Genomic DNA, 25167 nt, shown 5'->3' on the forward strand with positions numbered 1-25167 from the left:
AGCCACTTAAATACTACATTTTTGCAGCGTGAATCTTTCTGGAGTCCCTATGCTGTGCATATTCCGGAATCAGTCTTCTTTTCTCTTTTTTTTTTTTGACGTAGCCCAGGTGGGCGTCTACGTCCCACCATATGGTGTACCATTGGTGACGTCGGCGTGCCTCCGGCGGAAGCTACCACCCTTGGGCGCCATCTTCAGATTCTTTTTCCCGCCGTTGGGTCTGGATCGCCGCGTGAAGCTCCAGAAGTTTTGGAGGAGAAAAGGAGGAAATACAGCAAATCTTCAACGGTAAAGACCTGAGAAGATCTGGAGAAGAGGACCATCAGAGAAGAGACGACTAAGAAAGGAAAGAACTTCGAGATCTTTGACGTCCTTGGAGGAATGCGCACACAGGGGGCTCCCTGAGCGCAGGGATGTTCAAGACACCCTTTAAATTCTGCAAAAACTGCCACCACAAGTTCGCGCAGAAGGACCAGCACCCGGTCTGCAACCTCTGCCTGCCAATCGACCACAAGAGCAGAGACTGCAAAGCCTGCTCAGTCTTCAAGCCGAAGACACTCCGAGTTCGAGAGAGACAGAGGACAGCTCACCACACGATGCAGGGCAAGGGCCAGGCCCCGACGCTTTATGAACTGGGCCTCTCCACCGACCTCGCCGAAGGTCCAGATGACTTCACGGTCGCAGAGACCGATAAGAGAACGCCTGACAAGGTAGGAGAGTCTACGACCCCGAAAACCCTGACAGGGTCTCGAAAGCCAGAGGCAGACTCTCGAAAGTCAGAGCCCAGAGCCTCGAAAGGAGCACCGGCGCCGAAAACTTCGACGACCGAAGCTGCATCCTCCGAAAAAGAGCCCGGCGGATCCTTCGAGAAGGACTCCCGGAGGCCGAAGACCAGCGAAAAGCAAAGGTCATCGAAACAAGCCCCCGAAAAAGGGCCTTCGACTTCGAAGGAAAAGGAGCCGAAGAAATTTTCGACGTCAACGACGCCGCCGAAAAGAGCAGCCGAAACGCTCGACGACGAGCAGGCCGCAGAGAAAGAAAAGAAGGCTCGAGGCCGAAATGGAGAACATCCTTCAGAGAAACAAGGACTTCGATGAAAACATGAGAAGTTACAGGATCCCCTTGAAGCTGGCACCGGCCGTCGCTGAGGTACAGGAGCTCGAGGAGTTCGACGTGGAAGAGCCGCCGAAAACTCCGGATCCCTCGGAGCACGAAGAGGAAGAAGACCTCTACTACACAGAAGGGGACTACGGGGAGCAGCAGTCAAGCTACGGCTCAGGTTCTTCGACGGCCCAAGACCAGGAATGGCAGGACATCGAGGCCGAAAACCCGGAAGAGGCTGTGGAAACATACCCCTCGAGGCCTTCGCCACCGGATGACATTGGGGCATACAATGAGGTGGTCAGGAAGGCGGCAGCAGCTTATGGAGTTAAGCTGGGAGAGGAGAAGCCAAAAGCAGATTTCCTGCTGGAGACATTGCTCCCCATACAGACAAGAAGCCAGTTCTTGCTCATGCTCAAGAGTATCACAGACCAGGGGAAGGAAGCCTTCAAGGACCCGGCTAGATGCAGATCAGTAACGCAGAGGACGGAGAAGAAATACAAATTCTCCTCCCAGGACCCAGCTTACATCAAGGGATCCGTCACAGCAGATTCAATAATCGCTGCAACGGCCAGAAAAAGGGCAAACGTCCCAACATCTGGACCTCCACCTGACAAGTAAAGCAGGAGGATGGATCTAACTGGCAGAAAAATTGAGTTTGCACACCTAAAACTACCAGAGAGCACCCTGCGGGTGCTGCGAGAGGCAAGAAGGCCCAGCACACGCAAGTGCTATGGGGAGAAATGGAAAAGATTCACTCAATGGTGTTGCAAGAAAAAACTCCATAGGAAACTGACCTGGGAATCCACGGTGCTAAGGTACCTCACGCACCTAATTAATGCTAAACTAAGCTCATCCTCGCTGAGGGTGCACCTGGCAGCGATCGTGGCATACACAAGCTTCTTTACATCCCAAGTCGTAAAAAGATTCCTAGAAGGGGCTAAAAGAATAGCGCCACCAAAGAGAATGCCGCCACCCGCCAGGAACCTAAATGTGGTACTGACGGAGCTCATGAAAGCACCTTTCGAACCCATCCACAAAGCATCACTGCAAATGCTAACGATGAAGACGGCCTTTCTGGTAGCAATCACCTCGCTACGAAGGGTGAGCGAACTGCAGGCACTCACATTGCAGAAACCCTACATCCAGATACACAGTGACCGGGTCGTGATGAGAACAGACCCACACTTCATGCCAAAGGTGGTGTCAAGGTTCCATATGAATCAGAGTATTCAGATTCCTAGCTTCTTCCAAAACCCCACTACAAACGCTGAGAGGTCGCTCCACACCCTAGACGCAAGAAGGGCTGTGATGCACTACATTGAAAGGATAAAGGAACACAGGGAAACAAAACAGTTCTTCGTATCCTTTGCAAACAGTTACATGGGCAAACCAGTGACTAAAAACACCATAGCTCGATGGATCGCACAGACAATACAATTCTGCCACAAACAAGCTGGCCAGGAGCTAACAGGAGGGGCACAGGCCCACTCTACCAGGAAGAAAGGAGCAACAATTGCCTTTCTGGTCAACACACCAATTTAGGACATATGCCTGGCGGCAACATGGGCTTCAGTGCACACGTTCACTAAGCACTATTGCGTGGATGTACAAATGAACAAAGGAGCACAAGTAGGACAAAAGGTGCTTCAACATATATTCAACAACCAACGCTCATCTTCCACCCAACCGCCACAAAAGTAACGAAAACCGCTACAAAATCTATGCACAGCATAGTGAATCCAGAAAGATTCACGCTGCAAAACGAATAGTTTCTTACCTGTCGGTGTAGTTTTGCAGCTTGAAGATCTTTCTGGATTCACTAGCGAACCCACCCGCCTCCGCCAGAAAGACGAGGCTGGAGAAGAAGGTGGAAACACGTAGAAAAGAAAGCAAGTTGTAGCTTACAAGATACGTGAAAAGATCCGTGAAAAGAATTACGTTAAAAACGATTAACAATCATAGCCATGGATTTACTACAAAGACAAAAAAATAAAAATCCGGAAGCACGCCGACGTCACCGAAGGTACACCAAATGGTGGGACGTCGACGCCCACCTGGGCTACGACAAAAAAAAAAGAGAGAAAAAAGACTACGATTCCAGACCCATCCACCAGATTGCGGAATATGCACAGCATAGTGAATCCAGAAAGATCTTCAAGCTGCAAAACTACACCGACAGGTAAGAAACTATTCGTTAGGGATGTTTTAAGGGAGTAGCAGGAGGTGCCAATGGGCATCCTACCAGGGGTTACTACACCCTCTGTTATTCCACCCTCCTGTGGCAGGGGAGCATAGATCTAGCCCTGATTGGAGGGATCTCCCAATCCTCAAGATGGCAGGACTAAAAGACATTCTTCACCTTGCCTCCCCACCTTATGGGTGGAGTTGGCTGCGGTGGGCAAACCTTCTTCTATTTTCCTATGTTTTCCTGCCCAAAGTGGGGGTATAAAACAGGGGCTACCATCTACTGCTAGCAGCAGAGGCTAGGGGTCGCATTACAAAGGCGGCAGGCCTTTGGAGCTTCCCTCTTGAAGCACTGGCACATCCTGGTGGAGGAGGTGTGACCCCTCTGCCCAGGACGTGCATTGTTTTTGGACCCAGAGGTCAGGAGCTCTCAATACCCAGGGGTCCAGAAACATGGTGGTGGCTGGCTGCCAACAGCCAGTCGGAGACCACACCAGGTTGGTACGTTTTCAGGGGGCTCTATGGATACATGATACAATAAATTCCACACTGGCATCAGTGTGGGTTTCTTGAAAGGAGTAGTTTGGTATCAAACACTCCTGTTTTCTATTAAGTCATCATGGTGCTGTGGATCTAGTTGTCGAGTTTCCAACCCGTGCACTCTTTGGTTTCACTGCCAATATTAAGGAATGGGCCCCAGTATTGTAGGGGCATGTCTGCTCATGTAGATATTCCCTCACCTCACTGTGGTGTAGTGCACCCTGCATTAGGGATGATTGAGGGGTGACTTACCTATGCCTTCAGGCAGTGCTGGCTTGCATGGCACCCAGGTAGGGTGCCATGTCGACCATGTTGTTTTCTCCTTCATAGGGGCATGCAAGGGCGTGGCTTGGTCCCAGTGAGGATCCCAGGCCATAGGTACCCACGGTATTATTTACGAAGGACTTCGAGAGGGTAGAAGTACCAACTGGGTATTTCTTTTTAGGGAAGAAGCACTGGCATAGGGGACCTGGTTGTCAGGGACACTGTGCTCTACAATCGAAACCACATCAAAACAAGGCAAAAAGTGGGCACTAACAATGCAAAACAAGGCATTTTCTCACAATTAAATTATGCAGAATGCTCTCTTAACCTTTCTGAATGTTTTGTAATCTCACTGAGCTCAGAAATTGTAGGCTAGAACCACTCTAGTCCAATAAATTGGAAATGTGGCTAGACTGTATTGGTGAACACATTCATCGATCAAGTGAAAAGCTTAGGGGCTTCTTGTATTCCTTGAGGGAGTATGTAGTGACAACACAATATTACCTCCTGGATTGATTTACTGAATGCACAGTTATGAATTAATTCAGAGAATATGAAACCTAGATTTCCTTCACAGCAGGCCAAACTCCATTCAATAAACCTAGTATTGTAAAATGAAGTTGCACTAATAAACCATAGCCAGGAAAAGTTTTTAACCTGTCTGCGTCAACGAGTCTAATTTAGTAGTGAAGTTTTAGCTCCTTTATTTCGAAAAACTGATGGATTCAGGTATCCTTCATCGGTAAAATGGAAGTGGCAAGCAACCAATTAGAGAGCGAATAAAGGCTCGAATGAAAAAATCAGAGGACTCCTGTAACAGGTCCATGGTAGCGGATGTTTTGAATGTCCAAGAGCGGTTTAAAATGCAGAACAGTGAGCATTTGTTGTATTTGCGCATATTGTATCATATTACACCCTATCTTAGTTCAGCCTGCAGTGTAAGCTCACTATTCTGTTTCCAATTAAGACGGTACCCAAGTGGCATCAACAGGATACCTTTTTACTCCCTGTAGTGTTCTTGCTTTCTGGTAGCTGCTTCTTCACGCGTCATTTTGTAATGCCGATCTTACATGCATACTTAGTTTCGTTGAACACTGGAGCATTTTTTATTGTACTAATTGACTGGGTGTGAGTGTTTGATTCAGATGCTCCATCCATCACCACCCCCGTTTGTACCGCTTTTGGCCACCACAAGAGTGGCAGGGTATGCTCAGACGTGAGTCCCTTGCTCACTTTGCCACTAGATTCAAGCAAGCCGGGCTGAAGACGGCTGGAATGCCAGAAACCGGTCCTCGGTCACCGGAAATACACCCAAAGGGGGTGTGACGCCGACGCCCACCTGGGCAAAGAAAAAAAAAAAAAAAAACAAAGAAAAGACTACGAATCCGGACCCAACCACAAGACCGCGGAATAATGCACAGCATAGTGAATCCAGAAAGATCTTCAAGCTGCAAAACTACACCGACAGGTAAGAAAACTATTCGTTCCGGTCCAGGGAAGACATGGCTTGGCAGTTCGGGCTGGACTGTTCCCATGAGGCACAGGGTCAGACTGATTTGCATATAGCCATGTCTGAACTGGGGTGGCAGAGTGGGCTAAAGAACGGTGATGGATTAAACCCAGATCTTTTGACTGGGTGGGAGTGTTTGATTGATTCAGATGCTCCATCCATCACCACCCCCTTTTGTACCGCTTTTGGCCGCCACAAGTGTGGCAGGGTATGCTCAGACGTGAGTCCCTTGCTCACTTTGCCACTGGATTCAAGCAAGCCGGGCTGAAGATGGCTGGAATGCCAGAAACCGGTCCTCGGAAGCTTGTTTCCGGTCCAGGGAAGACATGGCTTGGCAGTTCGGGCTGGACTGTTCCCATGGGGCACAGGGTCAGACTGGTTTGCATATAGCCATGTCTGAACTGGGGTTGCAGAGTGGGCTAAAGAACGGTGATGGATTAAACCCAGATCTTTTGACTGGGTGTGAGTGTTTGATTGATTCAGATGCTCCATCTATCACCACCCCCTTTTGTACCGCTAATTGATCATCCATTCCAGATTATTTTTGTTAATATTATTCTGATAAAGGAAATGGGTGCTGATAAGATAATTTTCTTCATTGCTAAGTATTTCTGTTAGTATGTAAATGAGGAAGAAAATATGTAAAATAATAATGTAACTCCGTCATGAAATAGTCTATTGATCTTAGGCATAGAGTAATAGAGGCAGGGAGACTCAAATTATTTAGTAATTCTTTTGTAGCTTTCCAGCTTCATTAGAGCAACCACTTAATAGTTTGGGTTTAGTGAGGTCATTTTTCACTGCCAAGAGGATCCTATTGATCATCATAAGCTTTTTTTCGGGATGTTTGATAGGGTTTCATTCATTGTTTTGTTGCCTTTGAACCGGTCTGCTTTGTTTCAATTTTTGTGCACCCCAATTTGGTATACTTAATTAGCTTTATTTAAAATATATTTTGCTGCTCATTATACATGCTATTGATACCGTCATAACAAACACTCTCTAAACCGTAAGGAAAAAGCTGAATCCATTCTAAATGTGTGAATTGCTAACTTGTGTCAAATGATATGTATAGAACTCTGCAAATTACAGATTTCCGGACCTATTCCTTTCCGCCACCCATACTTTAGTGTGGTCAATCTGCTGAATTGTGAATGGCAGTAAAGTGCAGAAGGATTGTTTCTCCTTGAGTTAAAATCTTTCCATTGAGAGACCCTGTGCCTTGGCTTTTTGATGTGCACCCTTTCCATTCCAACCCTGGTAAAGCACATTTTTCAGAAGTAAGTTTGTGTAGAATTTTAGGATGTGAAACAATCTGAAAACCTTTTTAAAGCATATTGCATAGAACTATACAGTGAAGCATAATTCGTACAGCTGTTGAATGATTAGGAGTTGGTATCTGCTTTAGTAAATGTTTGGTAATGAAGATACTTTGCACAATTGTTTGAATGCAATAATAGTTGGATAATTCGGGTTGGAGATAAAGCACACTTAACTCAGTGAAAGTTACCAAACCTTATACTAGATGTTGCTACAACCGAAGTTTGGGTATCCTGTGGTGTTTACAAAGCAAACTGAAAACCCCCTATGTGAGAAAGTGCCATCTTTCTTGCCTTGGGATGCCCCCACTTTTTTCTGAACTGCTGATGTGCTTTGACTGAGTGTGCACTGGGTTCCTGCCAACCAGGTACCCAGGGCCTGTGTTCATCCCTAAAACTGTGCTGAAACTAAAAACCCAGTTGGCCTCTCTGGCCACCTGTCAGCCCCTAGTAAATGGTACCCTAGGTACCCAGGGCATGGGTACCAGAGAAGACCCCTGAGGGCTGCAGCACTTATTGTGCCACCCTAAGGGGCCCTGTACCCTGGCACCCTCATGCTGCCTTTGCAAGCTGAGTGCCTAAGTACAGAACTAAACCAAGAGTCAACATGGCACACATCCCTGTGTGCCATGCCCACAGAACCCACTGCCCTGGCATACTTCAGTCACCCCTCTAGCTGGGTGCCCTATGCCAGAGGTGTGGGCACAGGTGCATGAGCCCTGTGCCCCTACAGTACCCAGGGCCATTCCTGGGCACCGTATGTGCAGTGATGCCATTAAGAGTATATGGATTGGGAGGTTGTCATTACAAACTCCACAGCACCATAATGGCTACACTGAAGACTGACTAGTTTGGTACCAAAGTGTGGGATTTAATGTAAAATGCACCAGAGGGCATCTTAGAGATGCCCTCTGAAATCCTAACCTACAATCCACGTCTGGGCTGAGTAGCTGCAGAGGCTGCCACACAGCAGACATGTTGCTGGACCCTTGGGTGGAGAGCCCCCCGCTCTCCTGGACCTGCAACAATGCACATCCTGGGCGAGGTGCTAGGTCTCCTCCCTCAGGATGTGCAGGGGCAAGCTTCAAAGGCATGCCGCCTCTGTGAGCTTCTCCAGACCATTTGCTGTACCCAGCAACTGGCTCCCCCACCAGTTCTAACCCCCTCTCTGGCGGGAAGACTGGCGAGAAAAACTACGTCCGGAAAGGGGGAGTTGCCAGCCTGTGCCAACCCCACCCCTCAGGTGGGGGAGACGAGCTGAAGCACGACCCCGGGCTCCGACTATCTTGTTATTATTATTATTATTATTATTATTATTATTATTAAAGGCAATTTCTATGGCGCAACTAAGCCCAATGGGCGTCAAGGCGCATAACCAAATAGTAACAGCTGTTAAAAATACCACTATACAGCTATACAACTATTGCGGGTAGGCCTTGACGAAATACCAGGTTTTAAGCGCCTTTTTAAAAGAGGAGAGAGAGGACTGTGTCTTAATATCTTGGGGGGGAGAGTTCCACAGCTTTGGTGCAACAATTGAGAATGCCCTATCTCCCCATCGTGCTCTTTTGGCTCGAGGGACGACCAACAGGTTCAACTCAGCAGATCTAAGCGCTCTCCCCGGCTGGTAGGGAGTAAGCAAGGCGCTTAAAGCGTGCGTAGATCTTTCTGACAGAGCTCTATAAGCTAAGCAAAGAATTTTAAAAGAAATCCTCAGTTGAATAGGAAGCCAGTGAAGAGTCTTTCTGGCCATAGTGGCAGAAGAAGTATTGGGAAGTGCTAGGACAAAACGGGCCGCAGCATTTTGTACAATTTGTAGCCGCTGGGTGAGCCCCTTGTTGGCATCTGCATAGAGTGCATTGCAGTAATCCAACCTGGAGCCCACCAATGCCACTACTATCTGCTTCCGTGCTGGGAGAGAGAGATAATGAAGAATTCTCCTGAGTATTTTTATGACTCCCCAGCAGGTAGCGACCGTGCGATTAACCTGTAGGGTCATAGACAGCGAGGTGTCAAAGATAACGCCGAGATTTCTGGCTGACTGGGAGGGAGAAGGACAGGTTCCCAGCGCAGACGGCCACCACTCCGCAGACCAGATATCCTGGTCCTTGCCAAAGACCAGGATCTCAGTTTTATCGCCGTTCAACTTCAGAGAATTCTGAAGCATCCAGTCAGATACTGTCTGCATACAGATTCTGAAGTTGGCGGCGGATGTAGATACTGAGTGGGCTAATGACACCATAATTTGAGTGTCATCGGCGTATGACACCACTTCCATCCCCTGAGATTTTACTAGCCTCGCAAGGGGTGCAACATAAATGTTAAATAGGGTCGGACTCAGGGCCGACCCTTGGGGCACCCCACATTGCAAGGATTTGACAGGGGATAGAAATTCGCCGAGCTTGACTCTCTGCTCTCTATGTTGTAAAAAAGAGTGCAGAAGGTTAAGAGCCACCCCTGAGATCCCTGCCTCCCTCAACCGGGATGTTAAAATGGAAGGAGACAGGGTATCAAATGCTGCGGTAAGGTCCAGAAGGACCAATACCGTAGTGTGTCCGGCATCTACCTTCATACGGATGTTGTTTACCACCATGGTCAGCGCAGACTCCGTACTATGGACTTTGCGAAAGCCATGTTGGGATCCATCAAGATACCCAGATGAGTCAAGAAAAGTAGAAAGATGACAATTAAGGTGAGACTCAAGTATTTTTGCGGGAGCGGGTAACAGCGAAATAGGTCTAAAGTTTTTCAGCTGTTCCGGGTCCAGCGTGGGCTTCTTGAGTAATGGCTTAACTATCGCCCTCTTCCACAATAAAGGGAAGATGCCTTGGGTGATAGATCCATTCATCACCTCTAGCAAAGGTGGCAACAAAGTGGCTCTGCAATCCTTCAGGATTTTCAGAGGACATGGGTCCAGAGGGGATGAGGATTTGATCCTATCAAGAAGATTATCAAGTTTATCCAAAGTAAGGGGCGGAAAGTCCGTTAGGGTGTTAACATGGTCACTAGACCAGGCTTCCAAACTCTTCAGGATTTGAGAAGAGGAATCATCCATATTATTTCTTTGCGTTTCCAAAGCCGTATAGATATCATCAATCTTCTTATAGAAGAACTCTGATATGTCGTCGCAAAGCTCCTGTGAGCCCACTACTGGATCCGGCACCTGAAGGGTACAAAGTGAGTCCACGATCTTAAATATCTCACTAGAGGAGGTAAGGGAAGTAGTGAGATTGGTAAAATATAGCTGTTTTTCTTTAATGACCGAAGACTTAGTCAACTAGCAATTTCTTATGTAGTTCCCTATCCTGTGGATCCCAGTTTTTCCTCCATTTCCTCTCTTGTCTTCTGCATCCCTGTCGTAGAAGTCTGAGAGATTCCGTATACCAAGGAGCAGTAGGTTTACGGCGCGCAGAGTATCTATAGGATAATGGAGCTAGTTCGTCCACCGCCCTGGCGATCGAATCAGAGAATAGTTCGGCTCCTCCATCCACATCCCCTGAGGCAGAATAGCTGTCATTATTTATAAATGGTGCAACTGCATCACTCGTGAAGTTTTTAAAGCTCCTCTTTGGGCCTCTAGTGAAGGTGCAAGGATCAGACTTTCCTTCCAGAGAATAAGTCATCTGAAGAGGAATGGCAAGATGATCAGACCATACTAAGGACACCGGAGTGTCTACAGATAGTCTGTCATCATTAGTAAAGACTCCGTCCAGAATATGGCCCGCCCGATGTGTAGGAGTCTTTACAAGTTGGATACAATCACAGGCCGCCAGCGCATCCACCAACCGGGTGGAATCATGGTCCTCCAAATTATCCAAATGGAAATTAAAATCTCCAAGAATGGCCAGGCGAGGGTTACCGAAATATGGTTCAAGGATTCTAAGAAGATCCTCGGTAAACGATGCTCTGGAACCAGGGGGTCTATATAAGAGGATTCCAGAGAAGGAGACCGAAGGGGCACATAATATTGGAAAATGTAGGGCCTCAAAAGAGTCCGAGACTGAAGTCAGAGGTTTAATCGTACATTGCAAAGAAGTACTGCAAAGAATGGCCAATCCACCTCCTCTTCGTCTGAGTCTGTCATATCGAAACAGATTGTACCCTTCAGGGATGGCCATTAAAAGATCGTGACCAGAGGACTCAGAAGCCCAAGTTTCAGTAACAAACATCCACTCCGGTTTCCTATCTGTCACAAACTCATGGAAGGCGATATTGTTCTTAATGATGGATCTAGCATTGATCAAAAATCCATTCTTTACTATTGGACTCTCAGAGGAGCTGAAACTGCTCCTATGTGCTAATAAGGGGAGCATAGGGGGTAGAACAGCAGAGTCACACGTATGACAACAAGAGGAATGCCGAATACCATCAGGAGAAAATTTGTGGGTACAAGGTAAAATATCAGGCTTGAGGGCTAATAGTTCTGATATAGAATAGTAAAGAGGTACCTTAAATTGAAGGAACGATGGTCCAGAGTCCAGCCCGTCCTCAGCGCGGACGGGCGCAGACGGGCTGAACTCTGGCGTAACTCCGGCGTTAGTCCGGCGTTCCCGCTGCGCGTGTCCGCTGCGCGTCAGCGTGACCTCCATTTAAAGGCTTCTAGCGTCCTTTTGACGACTAGAACGCGCTGTGAGCCCCGACCGCCCCAAGATGGCCGCCACCGGTGAATCCACACCGGGAAATGAAGCAGGAAAAAGGTCCGCCCAACAGCGGTGGGTTTAAACTTTTATCGTGCAAGCAATGGGGACAGGTAAGAATAAGGAAAAAAGTAATGTCAGCTAAATAAAATCCGACAACACAAAGGGAGGTTAAAAATGCGCGAGTGGCCGCTCTTCAATCAGAGACCACCCGCAATGCGAACATGCAGAGCAGAATAGCTGAAATTACCAGGACGCCTAATTTTCCCTCCTTTAAAGGCTTCTAGCGTCCTTTTGACGACTAGAACGCGCTGTGAGCCCCGACCGCCCCAAGATGGCCGCCACCGGTGAATCCACACCGGGAAATGAAGCAGGAAAAAGGTCCGCCCAACAGCGGTGGGTTTAAACTTTTATCGTGCAAGCAATGGGGACAGGTAAGAATAAGGAAAAAAGTAATGTCAGCTAAATAAAATCAGACAACACAAAGGGAGGTTAAAAATGCGCGAGTGGCCGCTCTTCAATCAGAGACCACCCGCAATGGGAACATGCAGAGCAGAATAGCTGAACAACCCAGCAGCTCTGCTATACTCTGCCCACCTAAGGAGAAGTGCACATCATCCTGTCTTGGCAGGGGCAGATGAAGCAGGCTCACTGAGTCAGTCTGTGATGTGAATGTGCAGTCTCTCAGTCTCTTGAGGCTTGCACAGGGCAGCAGCCGCACTTGGAGTCCAAAAGACTGAGATGGGGAGCCCTGCCCAATCTGCACCCGCCGAGCCCGGGCCGGGCCCAACCGAACCAAGACCACGAGGACGTCCCCCCGGCGACTTGGACCCTAAGTCCAGTGCCCAAAGACCCTCCTTGACGAACCAGCCGATGCCTGCAGACTCAGAACCAGGGCCCCCCCAACCGCGACCAGCCAAGGGTAAGCTTTTCCGACACCCAAAGACACTCCTGCGCCCTACAGCCCCCTGTGCCTCCCTTTGGGGTACCTACCTGTGCTCCAAGATCCCAACTTACCTCTCGAAGTGCTGGTCGCCCCTGGAGAGTCTCCATCCCTGAACCTGCAACCTTTGTTCCTTTCTGACCTTTCCCATTGGATAACATTGAGCGCCCAACGGCTCAAAAGCACCCTGCACACAACCGCCCGAGTGCCACTGGCTGTGCCACCGTAGTCCTATCCTACTTCCCCTCCCCCTGAGCAAGTGACCAGGAGCCCAGCTCCCACAGCCGCGTGGCCTGCTAGCCAGCAGCCACCAACTGGAGGCCCCCCTTTCCCTCATTGGATATCATTGGGCCTCCCTACCTCTGCACCCTACGCTGCTGAGGCGGAACCGACTGTACTTACCTGACCCTGGGGGACCTCAGAGCCTATACTCGGAACCTTAACTTCACCAGCCAAGTACTCACCTGGAAACCGGTAACTCACTTACCTGCCATTGGATAACATTGACCCATTTTGAATCGAAAATTTTGTATGAAGTTTTGAAAACTGCAAATATTCATATAAAATCAACCAAATTCCGAAGTACTCACCTGCAAGCAGGCGAGAAGCCAGTACTGTACCTTGCAGCCCAGTACTGAACTTCAAAAGTAATCCTTACCGGGTTTACTATTAATCTGTATTTTCTCCATAGGAACCCATTGTATGCTTTTCTATGAAATTTCTTCTAAGTGCCTACTTTTGAAAACTTGAAATATTCTTTAAAAATCATACGAAATACTGAAACGCAATTACCTACCTATTTTAAGCTCAGACCCCAGTGCTGGCCCTAGAATCCAAGTACTGGATTACAAAAGTAACGCGATCATACTTTATCTGCAACCTGAATTTTCTCCCATTAAATAACATTGGCAGATTGCCATTGAAAAGTTTTTAAGTGTGAACTTTTAAAACAGCTTTATATTCATGAAAATTCGCCACAGTAACTTTAACGTTTTTGCTAATCTGGTTTCAGTTTAGACCACAGGACTGAATCTAGTCCTGGAACTACTAAAGTAATCTGTACTGTAATCAACTGCACTTTTATGGTAATGATCCATTGAGCTCAATGCTAAAGTGTGTCTAGACTTCAGTTGCCTTCAGCAACTCATGTACCTATTGTGTTCACCAACTTTATTGCTTCCTTGCAAAGTAATTACATGAGAGTTCTCATATCTAGCAAAGTATATTTTTATGCCTGTTGGTTCTAAAAATAAAACAACTATATCTTTGGGTATAAAAACCATTGGCCTGGAGTTCACTCTTTGAGTGTGTGAAATCCTTTGCTGACGGAGTGTGCACAACAAATGCTTTGCACTGCCCTCTGGTACTGCCTTACTGCTCGACCAAGCTACCACTTTTGAGAGTAAGGTCAGTCCTGACTTTAACCTCTTTTATACCTTTGGGGTTTGTGGACTCTATACACACTGTACTTCATTATTGTCCAGTATACATAGAGCCACTTTCTCACACCCTACAAATGAACCACTCATTTTAATGCATGATTTTGCCTAGTTTGTAATTCTTTTTTGATGTGCAATATAATGTTATGGTTGATGTTGACATACTCACTGAAATATCTCGAAAGGAAATAGTATAATTTGCTCACATGTTTATCTAATCAATTGTGTCTTAAGTAAAAGCTGACTCATTCAAACATAAGGCTTTTAGAAACTTATTTGAGAGCTAGTGGGCTACAAGTTTGCAGCCTTGATGAATATATCAGATCTTTTCCGACTATGTTCCCAGTGTTGTAAATTCTCCTCTTTTGTCTTTTCATTTTTAGGTTTTGGTTCTTTTGTGGAGAAAACCGTGATGCCTTACATCAGTACGACCCCTGCTAAGCTTATAAACCCTTGCACTGGTGACCAAAACTGCACTAGCCCCTTTAGCTATAAAAATGTGCTCAATCTTACGAGCGATGGCAGTCTGTTCAATGAGCTTGTAGGAAAACAGCACATTTCTGGCAATCTGGATTCTCCTGAAGGTGGATTTGATGCCATAATGCAGGTTGCTGTTTGTGGTGTAAGTAACATTTCCTCTTTTGAATATTTTATGGTCAGACGTTACTGAATGACAATTCATCTGCATTAGCACTACCTAAATTGTATTGGTTGGTTTCTTTGAGTATGTTAAGATGGGTTTCTTTGACTGGTCTAAGCAATTCTAAAAAACATCTCTTTAAACAGCAGCTCACCAGAGATGTTTTATTAGTTTTGCACATTTGTCAACCTGTTTCCTTCCCCTCAAACTAGATCTAGATTGTGCTGGGTAACTGTAGCATGCTTTGAATCCAAAGGCCACACCATTTGTAGACTCAGGCACGAAGAAGGGTCATTTGAAGTCACTTAAACTAGAAGAAAAAAGCTCCATGTGGTGTAATGTGATTACCTGTATATTGGACTTTATTCCAATCTTTGATGCATATTTAATTTTGAATAAGTTTTCTCTGCTTAAATGCTTCTTGGATATTGAGACTTTGATATTAATCCAAGGTAGTGATATTAATTTGGTTTCCCTGTTGCACTCTGGGTTTGGTTCTAAATCAAGAGTGACCTTTTATTCTAAACTCACTGCAAATATGATGTTACAAAACTCAGAATGTTGGCAATGCTTGGGTATTGATGCTCTCCCAATATTAGAGAGGATGGGGGGGTGTACCTAGCGGTGGGTGCTAAAGATATAAATGATGAACCATATAGATGGATGAATGGTGTTCTAAATAGTGCATACCTGACCAGTCATTCTCTGTGGTCTTGTATAATTAGCAATGAGCTGAATGTTATTTCCTGGTATGTAGCAGAAATAAAGAACAGCGGGGAGAAATTGTACTATTTGAGTTCGCTAAATTCAGACGTGCTTTGTCTCCAGGAGACATGGTGCGATGGGGATTTGTTAGACGATTTCTTGATTTTGGATTGTAAAGCTCTTGATCAATCTGTTTAATTGGAAGTATGAATGTAACCGATACCCCAGTAATCTGTTCATGGTAGTAACTGTTTAATTCAGGAGGGGAGTTGCGTGCATTACCCATTTGCTGGTAAATGCTTCTGTTCCACTAGAAGCTACCTTTAAAGCACTTTTGCATAAGGCTTTCTCTTTTATTAAAAAAATCTTTGGACAAGGAGCAGGTTCCCCACGTCTTTTTGGTAGGGAATTTAATTTGTAAAATATCCAATTATTCCTTGCACCAACTGTGTGATGAAGAAAGAGGAAGCATTTCGAATTCCCCAGTTGTATTTCCACCAAAGATAAGAACTGATAAGAGGGAAGTTCCTTTTTGACCTACTGAAAAACAATGACTGTATTATAGCTAATGGGAGACTACCCTTGGATTCTTCGATATTATCACATTACCACACACATCTTAATGGGAAGGGGCAATTTTGGATTACGTGGTGGTAGGTTGCCACTCGTTTTTTTCTGTTGAGCGACCTAAAGGTAATAATAGATACTCCCATCAGTGACCATAGTCTGCTGATTTTATTTTTTTCCCCCTGGTCCTAAGTATGTTGCCTATTAGTTCTTGGATATTTGAATGGCCCTCATCTGAATTTGATTTTTTTTAAACTGGGAGGAAACCGTGTGATCACAGGATGATCATGGGCTTGAAAAGTAAAGCCGAAACTACACTTGAAAACCTTGAAGCCTGGGTGAGCGATAAATTAAATCGTTTTAGTAGGTGTATGAAGCAGCTATTAGTAAGTGCTAGTCAAAGTCAAAAAGCTTTATTCGGTTCATTGTATATGACCATAAAAGCATTCTAATCACAGAAAATAATTTACATTACTAATAAACATTAACATTTGTGTGCAGTCAAAAGATGGTTTTGCAGCGTGAATCTTTCTGGATTCACTATGCTGTGCATTATTCCGCGGTCTTGTGGTTGGGTCCGGATTCGTAGTCTTTTCTTTGTTTTTTTTTTTTTTTCTCTTTGCCCAGGTGGGCGTCGGCGTCACACCCCCTTTGGGTGTATTTCCGGTGACGTCGGCATGCTTCCTGCGGAAGCTCCCACTCTTGGGCGCCATCTTCAGATTCTTTTTTTCCGCGGTCGGGTCTGGATCGTTCCCGTTTGGGCTCCAGACATTTTTGGAGAAAGAAGAAAGAAAATACAGAAAAGACGAGGAGAAGTCATCTGAAGACTCCAGGGGACTTCACCGACGAAAGACAAGCAAAGATAAGGCGTTTTCCATCCAGATCTTCGACGACCGTCGACGAACACGCGACCAGAGAGGCCCTGGACGCTCGAGGATGGACAACACGCCGTTCAAGTTCTGCCGTAACTGCCACCACAAGTACGCGCAGAAGGACCAGCACCCGGTATGCAACCTTTGCCTACCGGTGGACCACGAAAGCGGAGACTGCAACGCCTGTTCCGCCTTCACCCCGAAGACCCTTCGTGTGAGAGAGAGGCAGAGGGTAGCACACGCCGCCCTGCAGGGGAAGGCCCCGACCCCGTCGCTCTACGAGCTGGGGATGTCCTCCGAGGAAGAAGACAACGCTGCCGCCGAAGACGACAGCTACACGGTCGTAGAGACCGATTACACGAAGACTTCTGACAAGGTAGGAGACTCTTCGGCCCCCAAGAACCCGAGAGACTCTGAGTCTCGAAAAATCGAGGGCAAGACCCCGAAAGCGCCGACGCCAAAAAAGGCGGCGTCCGCGACTACTCCCAGGCCCAGCGGATCCTCAGAGAAGGAGTCCCCGGCGCCGAGAGCTGCTGATCAGCAGAAGACGTCGAAAATCGTCCCCGAAAAGGATCGATCGACGAGGGAGAAAGACCCGAAACTGTCGACGACGACCAGAGACCCGATATCCGGTTCGACGTCGAAAAAAACTTCGACTCCGAGAGGCACGGCGACGAGCCATCCGTCGAAGAGAGCGGCGGAACCATCCGACGCGGAACACGCGGCCGAGATGGAAAAGAAAAGAAGGCGCCTCGAGGCAGAAATGGAGAACTTCATGCAGCGGAAAAAAGATTTCGACGCAAGGATGAAGGCCTTCACGATCCCTCACAAGACCAAGCCACCAGTGCTGGAGGCGGTCGAGGAGGAAGAAGAAGAGGTCGCCGAAGTCACCGAGCAAGACCAGGACGTCGAGGTGTTCGACGACCAGGAGGAGTACGAGAATCCCCACGAGAGCTACAGCTATGGGGAGGAAGATGAGGGCAGGACAGACACAGAGTCGGCGCCCTATGACCTTCAGGAGGTAGATTACATCGATGTCGACACCGACAGCCCGGAGGAGGTGGTCGACACCTACCCCTCGAGGCCCTCGCCGCCGGACGACATCGGGGCCTACAACGCGGTGATACAATCTGCCGCAGCAGCTTTCAAGCTCAAGCTCGACGAAGAGAAGCAGAAAGCAGACTTCCTTCTGGAAACATTGCTCCCAACACAAACGAGGAGCCAGTTCCTCCCGATGCTCGAGAGCGTCTTGGCTCAGGGGAAGGAAGCTTTCAGGGAGCCCGCAACATGCAAGGCAGTAACTCCCAGAACTGAGAAGAAGTACAAGCATGCCGCAAAGGACCCGGCCTACATTCAGGGCACGGTCTCCGCAGACTCCATTATCACGGCCACAGCAAGGAGGAGGGCTAACGTACCCACTACCTCGGGCCCGCCACCGGATAAAGAGAGCAAAAGGATGGATCTGGTGGGCAGAAGGATCGAACGGAATGCCGCGACCCACTGGCGCATGGCTAATTCCAACGCCCTGGTAAACAGACACATGTACCAAATCATGGAGGGACTGGGGCAGTTGGTGAAGGACTTGCCCCAGGATGCCAAGCAGAAAGCCGAAAAGCTAATTGAAGAGGGGAAGAATGCTGCAAATTCTTGCCTTAAGACGGCCCTGGATGGGGCAGACACCGCCAGCAGGCTCATGATGATGGGCGTCACGGAAAGGAGACACGCCTGGCTCAGGATATCCGGTTTCAAACCGGAGGTGCAACACAGCATCCTGAACACACCATTCAACGGCAGTACGCTTTTCGGACAAACAGTTGATGAGCAACTCAGCCAACTTAAGAAGGATAACGAAACAGCAAGATCCATGGGAGCATTGCAGTTCAGAGGGAACAAGAGGGGCACCCCGTCACGGAGGCCCGGCGGAAGAGGCGGAAACCAGCCAGGTACATCACACCAGGCTTTCCAGCAAACGCACCAGGCAGACTCGCAGGGTCAGCAGGGCCATCAGAAACAGCCCTGGCAGTACCAACAAAGAGGCCAGTCCTTTCGAGGGAGAAATGGACGGGGACAAAATAGAAGAGGGGGCCAGCAGCCCACCTCCAAGTGACTTCAAAAAAATCCGTGTGCCCACCCACAAAAAAGATCCCAGGGGGCAGCACGTACAGATGGGTCAAGACAAACTAGACACCTACGACCACAGGACACCAGTGGGAGGAAGATTAAGATTCCACCTCCAGGAGTGGAGAGGAATCACATCAGACAAATGGATCCTCAACATTATCCAATTCGGATACTGCATAGAGTTGGAGGCGAGGCCAACAAGCAGAAAACCAAGAAGAAAGCCGCTAGCAAGCAAGCAGCTGCAGTGCCTTCAGGAAGAAGCAAAAGAACTCCTGCAGAAGCAGGCCATAGAAAGGGTACCCTTCAAGGAAAGAAACACAGGAGTATACTCAACATACTTCCTGGTACCAAAAGTAGACGAGACAATGAGGCCCATTCTCGATTTACGGTTCGTGAACAAATTCATAAGAACGCAAAAATTCAAAATGACCTCCCTGCAAGAGGTGCTCCCACAGTTGCAGACCGGGGACTTCATGGTCACTATAGACCTCAAAGACGCATACCTGCACATCCCAATGAACAGGAAGCACAAGCACATGCTCAGGTTCACCGTCGGAGAAAGCCACTACCAGTTCACGACACTGGCCTTCGGTCTAAAATCGGCACCAAGAGTTTTCACAAAGTGCCTCGCAGCAGTCGCAGCGCACCTAAGAAGGCAGGGAATACATGTATACCCTTACCTGGACGACTGGCTGGTGAAAGCAAACTCATACCAGAAATGCAAGCTGCACGCACATACAGTGACCAGCACGCTCATAAACCTGGGGTTCTCCATCCATTGGAAGAAATCATCAATGGAGCCGGAACAAGTGAAGATCTTCCTGGGAGCACAGATCAACACCTTACAGGGCAAGGTGTTCCCCAGCGAGAAGAGGGCGAGGGCGCTGGTGAAGGAAACTCGCCTCTACCGGAAGGGACAAGCTCGGACAGTGAGGACGGCGAGCAAGATCATGGGGATGATGGCATCATGCATCCACCTGGTACCGAATGTACGACTCCACATGAGACCCATTCAAGAATGGCTACAGGAGCAATGGTCACAAGCTACAGGCAGTTGGGAGGATCTAGTGGTTGTAACGCACGCAGTGCAGAAGGAGATGACATGGTGGACCATGGAGAACATAGCAAGGGGAAAGCCTCTAACGCCCCCAACGCCAACAGTGACCATCACCACAGACGCATCCCTGAAGGGATGGGGCGCTCACATGGAGGAGCTCAAGGTGAGGGGACTGTGGACACCGACGGATGCCACAAAGCACATCAATTACTTAGAATTGAAGACAATCTTCCTTGCACTGAAGGCCTTTCAAACAAGACTGTACAAGCACAAGGTATTGATACAAACAGACAACACCACTGCGATGTTCTACATCAACAAGCAGGGGGGCACACAGTCCGCACCGCTTTCAACGCTGGCGCAGGAGATATGGAGATGGGCCATCCCTCTCAAGATAGACCTGCTAGCCATACACCTACCAGGGAAGGACAACATACAAGCCGATTGGCTCAGCAGGCAGACATCGGCATCCCACGAGTGGGAGCTCAATGCTCAGGAGACAAGATACCTGTTCGACAGGTGGGGGACACCATCGGTGGACCTGTTTGCCACACGCCAGAATGCAAAATGCCAAAACTTCGCATCCAGGCAGCCCGAGGAGGGGACACTGGGGAATGCCCTATGGATAGATTGGTCAAGGACATTTGCCTACGCCTTTCCCCCGATACCACTGATGCACAGAGTACTGAGCAAGTGCAGAGCGAGCAACATGACACTGATACTGGTCGCACCGCAGTGGGCGAGGCAGACCTGGTACTCGCAGATCATGGAGATGACACAGTGTGCACCCCACAGATTCAGCAGGAGGAAAGATCTACTGTCCATGCAGAACGGAGAGGTACTGCATCCAGAGCCAGAGAGCATGAGCCTAGTAGCGTGGCTCCTGAGGACATAGAGTTCGCACATTTGAGACTACCAGAAAGCACCCTGAGGGTACTTCGGGAGGCACGAAGGCCCAGCACTCGAAAGTGCTACGTTGCGAAATGGAAAAGATTCACAATATGGTGCAGACAGGAAAGACTCCACAATAAGATGAAGAGGGACTCCACAGTGCTAAGGTACCTGACGCACTTACTGGAGAAGAACCTTAGCTCATCCTCGTTAAGAGTTCACTTGGCAGCGATAGTAGCCTACACAAGGGGAGAAACGTGCAGGAGCTTCTTCACATCACAGGTGGTGAAGAGATTCCTAGAAGGAGCGAAAAGGATCGCACCACCCAAGCGGGTGCCGCCACCTGCATGGAACTTGAACACAGTCCTAACGGAACTCATGAAAGAGCCCTTTGAACCACTTCACAAGGCCTCCCTAAAGATGCTAACTATGAAAACAGCCTTCCTGGTTGCGATAACGTCCTTACGCAGAGTAAGCGAGCTTCAAGCGCTGACGCTACAAGAACCATACATACAAATACACAACGATAGAGTTGTGATGAGGACTGACCCACACTTCATGCCGAAGGTGGTATCCAATTTTCACATGAACCAGTCTATACAGATACCGAGTTTTTTCCAAAAACCCACAACCAGCGCAGAGAGAGCTCTGCACACCCTGGACGCCAGAAGGGCAGTCATGCACTACATTGAAAGGACAAAGGGGCACAGGAAAACGAAACAGTTTTTTGTGTCCTTCGCAAACAGCTTCATGGGCAAAGCAGTAACCAAAAGGACCATTGCACGATGGATCGCACAAACAATCCAACTCTGCCACAAACGGGCAGGACAGGAACTGGCTGAGGGGACACGTGCCCACTCCACCAGGAAGAAGGGCGCTACAATAGCCTTCCTGGCTAACACACCCATAGAGGACATATGCCTGGCGGCAACATGGGCTTCGGTGCACACGTTCACGAAGCACTACTGTGTGGACATACAAATGAACAAGGAAGCTCAAGTGGGACAGAAGGTGCTACAGCACATATTCAACACCCAACGCTCATCTTCCACCCAGCCGCCACAGAGATGAGAAACCGCTACAAAATCTATGCACAGCATAGTGAATCCAGAAAGATTCACGCTGCAAAACGAATAGTTTTCTTACCTGTCGGTGTAGTTTTGCAGCTTGAAGATCTTTCTGGATTCACTAGCGAACCCACCCACCTCCGCCAGAAAGATGAGGCTGGAGAGAGAAGAGGTGGTTAACTAAAGAATAGACTTTGAAAATACAAAGCGGTAAATACAAACTAAGAAGAACATTGCCATTACTTCGGAAACGAAAGAAACACGGAAAAAAAGAACCCGAAGATGGCGCCCAAGAGTGGGAGCTTCCGCAGGAAGCATGCCGACGTCACCGGAAATACACCCAAAGGGGGTGTGACGCCGACGCCCACCTGGGCAAAGAGAAAAAAAAAAAAAAACAAAGAAAAGACTACGAATCCGGACCCAACCACAAGACCGCGGAATAATGCACAGCATAGTGAATCCAGAAAGATCTTCAAGCTGCAAAACTACACCGACAGGTAAGAAAACTATTCGTTTACGTTCATACATACAATCCATTTTTAATTAATCGTTCAAGATAATAAGTCAATCATGGTTTAAGATAAGAGCCTTTTAAAACCATACATTTTTAAAAACAACATTTTTCATGGTCATTTTGAGTAAGGTGCATTTCCGTAAAGTGTATAAAGTGCAGGATAGTGCCTTATGTCATTTAATAGAAAAACGAATCTGATGTCTAAATTCGATCATCATTTGGATAGAAAGAGTTCTCCTAAAGTGCATGTAGTGCAAAATAGTAGCATACTTCTGAATCATAGGGCCATTACGACTCCAAGATCAGTCATCATGTTCATACACTAGAACCTCTAGATAGGAGTAGTCCTTTCTTCTCCTGATAGACATTTGTATAAAGCTAATAACTGCATTCATAATTTTAACACTCTCCAGACCTCAGATACAATTAAAAGCTTGTTTATAATAACATTTATTAGCTAAAAAGAGGGGTTTCAGTAAAAAATGTCAAATGTCCCTATAGAAATTGCAGAATAATATAAAGTGCAGCGAAGACTGGCGGGATTTTCCATCGCATGCACAATTCGGGAGTTTATGACCCCACTTTCCCAACTTGGAGAATGCGATTAAATAATGTAATGGGCCAGCCCTAAGCCTTGTTAGGTAAAACCTTTGCTGAGTATTTCTTACCGTAATAAGATACGGTTGTATGCCCAGAAAAAGAGGGCGCTCACGGTAAGAGGTAACACTTTGGTTCAAACTTACTTCCTTCTCTCTTACCTACCAATTCCATAGAGGTAATAAACTTTGTGTTCGAGGCATATGGGCTGCAGATCACACAGTATTGCATTGCATAGATGGCCATCTGGTGGTGGGCCTGGGTGATTACACTTTGTTGTTGTCTTGGAAGAGTCTTTGTTTGGTAGATGACTCCTCCTTCGGAGCATAGTGCGCATGGGCATCAACTCCATCTTCAGATTGTTTTTTTCTGCAATCGGGCTCGGATGTGTTTATCATTCGGTCCCGTTGCAGATTTCCTTTCGACTTCCATTTAGACATCATACAGCCGGTATCGTCTTCGATCTCGATTGCCTTGTTACCCGTGTCGAAGAACTTCGCACTTCTCGATTCCGGCGCTCGTCGGGCCCAACTGCGCCACTGGGCCTTTGGCTCATGGAAAGAACACCCTTCAAGAAGTGCCCTCAGTGTGGACACAAATTTCCCCACACTGATCTACATGAGGTGTGCAATCTGTGCTTGTCCCCAGAGCACGAGAGCCCAGATTGCCAGGCCTGCGCTTCGTTCTGGTCCAAGAAAACCATCAGAGACCGTCGAGCTCGAAGAGTCATGGCGCAGTCCTCTTCATCGACACCAGATCTCATCATAGAAGCTCATCATAGAAGCTCCTATCGATCTAGTGTCCGAAGAAAAACAGAAGGACGACGTTGTCTCCGAAGCAGAGGATTCAGCTTCCAGAGCCGAGGGACATTCAGACGATGATGATCTTCTACCAGCTGGTCAGCAGGTCGTGAGTACAAGCGTCGACCCAGTTCACACCCCCACACCGGGCCAGGCTTCGGTGTCCACCTCCACCTCCGGGTCTGGGTGCACACTGACGAAAGACTTCCGGCGCCCCACCTTCTGGCTCGGCAACAAAGAATATCAAAAAGCCTCCACGCGACTCAAGCTCGAGTCAGCCTTTCGGTCCAGACAAACAAAACGTACTTAAACCAAAAATTACTCCGGCACCGAAGCAACCCTCGGTACCGAAACCAATCGAGCCGAAAACAGGCTCCGTACCGAGAAGTATCGACACGAAAACAACTCCGGGCCTGAAAAAAGTCGACCCAAAGTCCACTTCGGCGCTGAAACACACATCAGCACCTAAGTGTCGATCAAAACGTGCTTCAGAATCAAAGACCCCGGATCTGAAAACATCCGATCCAAGTAAGACACGACACAAAGAAGGATTCTGACCGCAAGTCTTCGGAACCGAAACCAAAAACTATTCCAAAGACTGTAATAGACACTGTTAGACCTTTTAAACAACAAGACAAGTCTGTGCCGAGGAAGGATACTTCAACAGAAGAGCTTTTCAAGCCAGATGCAAAACAAAAGACTCTTATTATAAATCCAAAAACTGGACCGGTCATTACAGTGCCTGAAAAAAGGAAGCTGGACCCTCCTAAAACACCTCCCGTATCTCTTAAAAAACATACTCAAACTTCCTATAAGAATACCTTCACCAGTAATAGAATTACCAGATTTAGAGATTTCACCTCCACACTCGCTATACACCACACATAGCCCTGCACCAGCAAATGATGATGATGATGATGATGAGGATGAGTATTCAAGGGGGATAGAAGATGAGCAACACAGAGATAACCCAGATGATATTCCTGGTCCATCAGATGATCCCTGGGAAGATTATAACTCGCCAGATGCCCCAGATCTGCCACAAGAGGAAGCATACCCTTCTAGGCCATCTCCTCCAGATGACTCCAGGGTTTACACAACTTATTCACAGGGCAGCCACCTTTCATGGGGTAGATCTGCACACAGATCCAGTGGAGGAAGTCTTCCTTATGGATACAATATTGCCATCACATAAAACCACAACCATATTACCAATGCTTAAGGGAGTGGTAAAACACGCACCAGAGGTATTTAAAGACCCCGTCAGAGCCAGGGTAATTAATCCTAGGTAAGAGAAAAAGTATAAGGCTGCCCCAACTAACCCAGCATACATCAAAGGGCAGTTGCCATTAGATTCATTGGTAGTTTCAAATGGCAGGAAAAGAGCGAATTCACA

General features: G+C 47.6%; 1 protein-coding gene across 2 annotated transcripts in view; it reads left to right on the forward strand.

The window, feature by feature from the left end:
- LOC144784513 (integrin beta-1-like) overlaps positions 1-25167 on the forward strand; it is a 423772-nt gene that overhangs the window by 165472 nt on the left and 233133 nt on the right. For both annotated transcript variants that reach the window (XM_078663338.1, XM_078663337.1), the window contains exon 6: positions 14324-14562. In XM_078663338.1, coding sequence (XP_078519464.1) covers positions 14324-14562 — 239 coding nt within the window. The remainder of the gene's footprint in view (positions 1-14323; positions 14563-25167) is intronic.

This window comes from Lissotriton helveticus, chromosome 10 (genome assembly GCF_964261635.1).
Source record: "Lissotriton helveticus chromosome 10, aLisHel1.1, whole genome shotgun sequence".
In the NCBI taxonomy this organism is placed as follows: domain Eukaryota; kingdom Metazoa; phylum Chordata; class Amphibia; order Caudata; family Salamandridae; genus Lissotriton; species Lissotriton helveticus.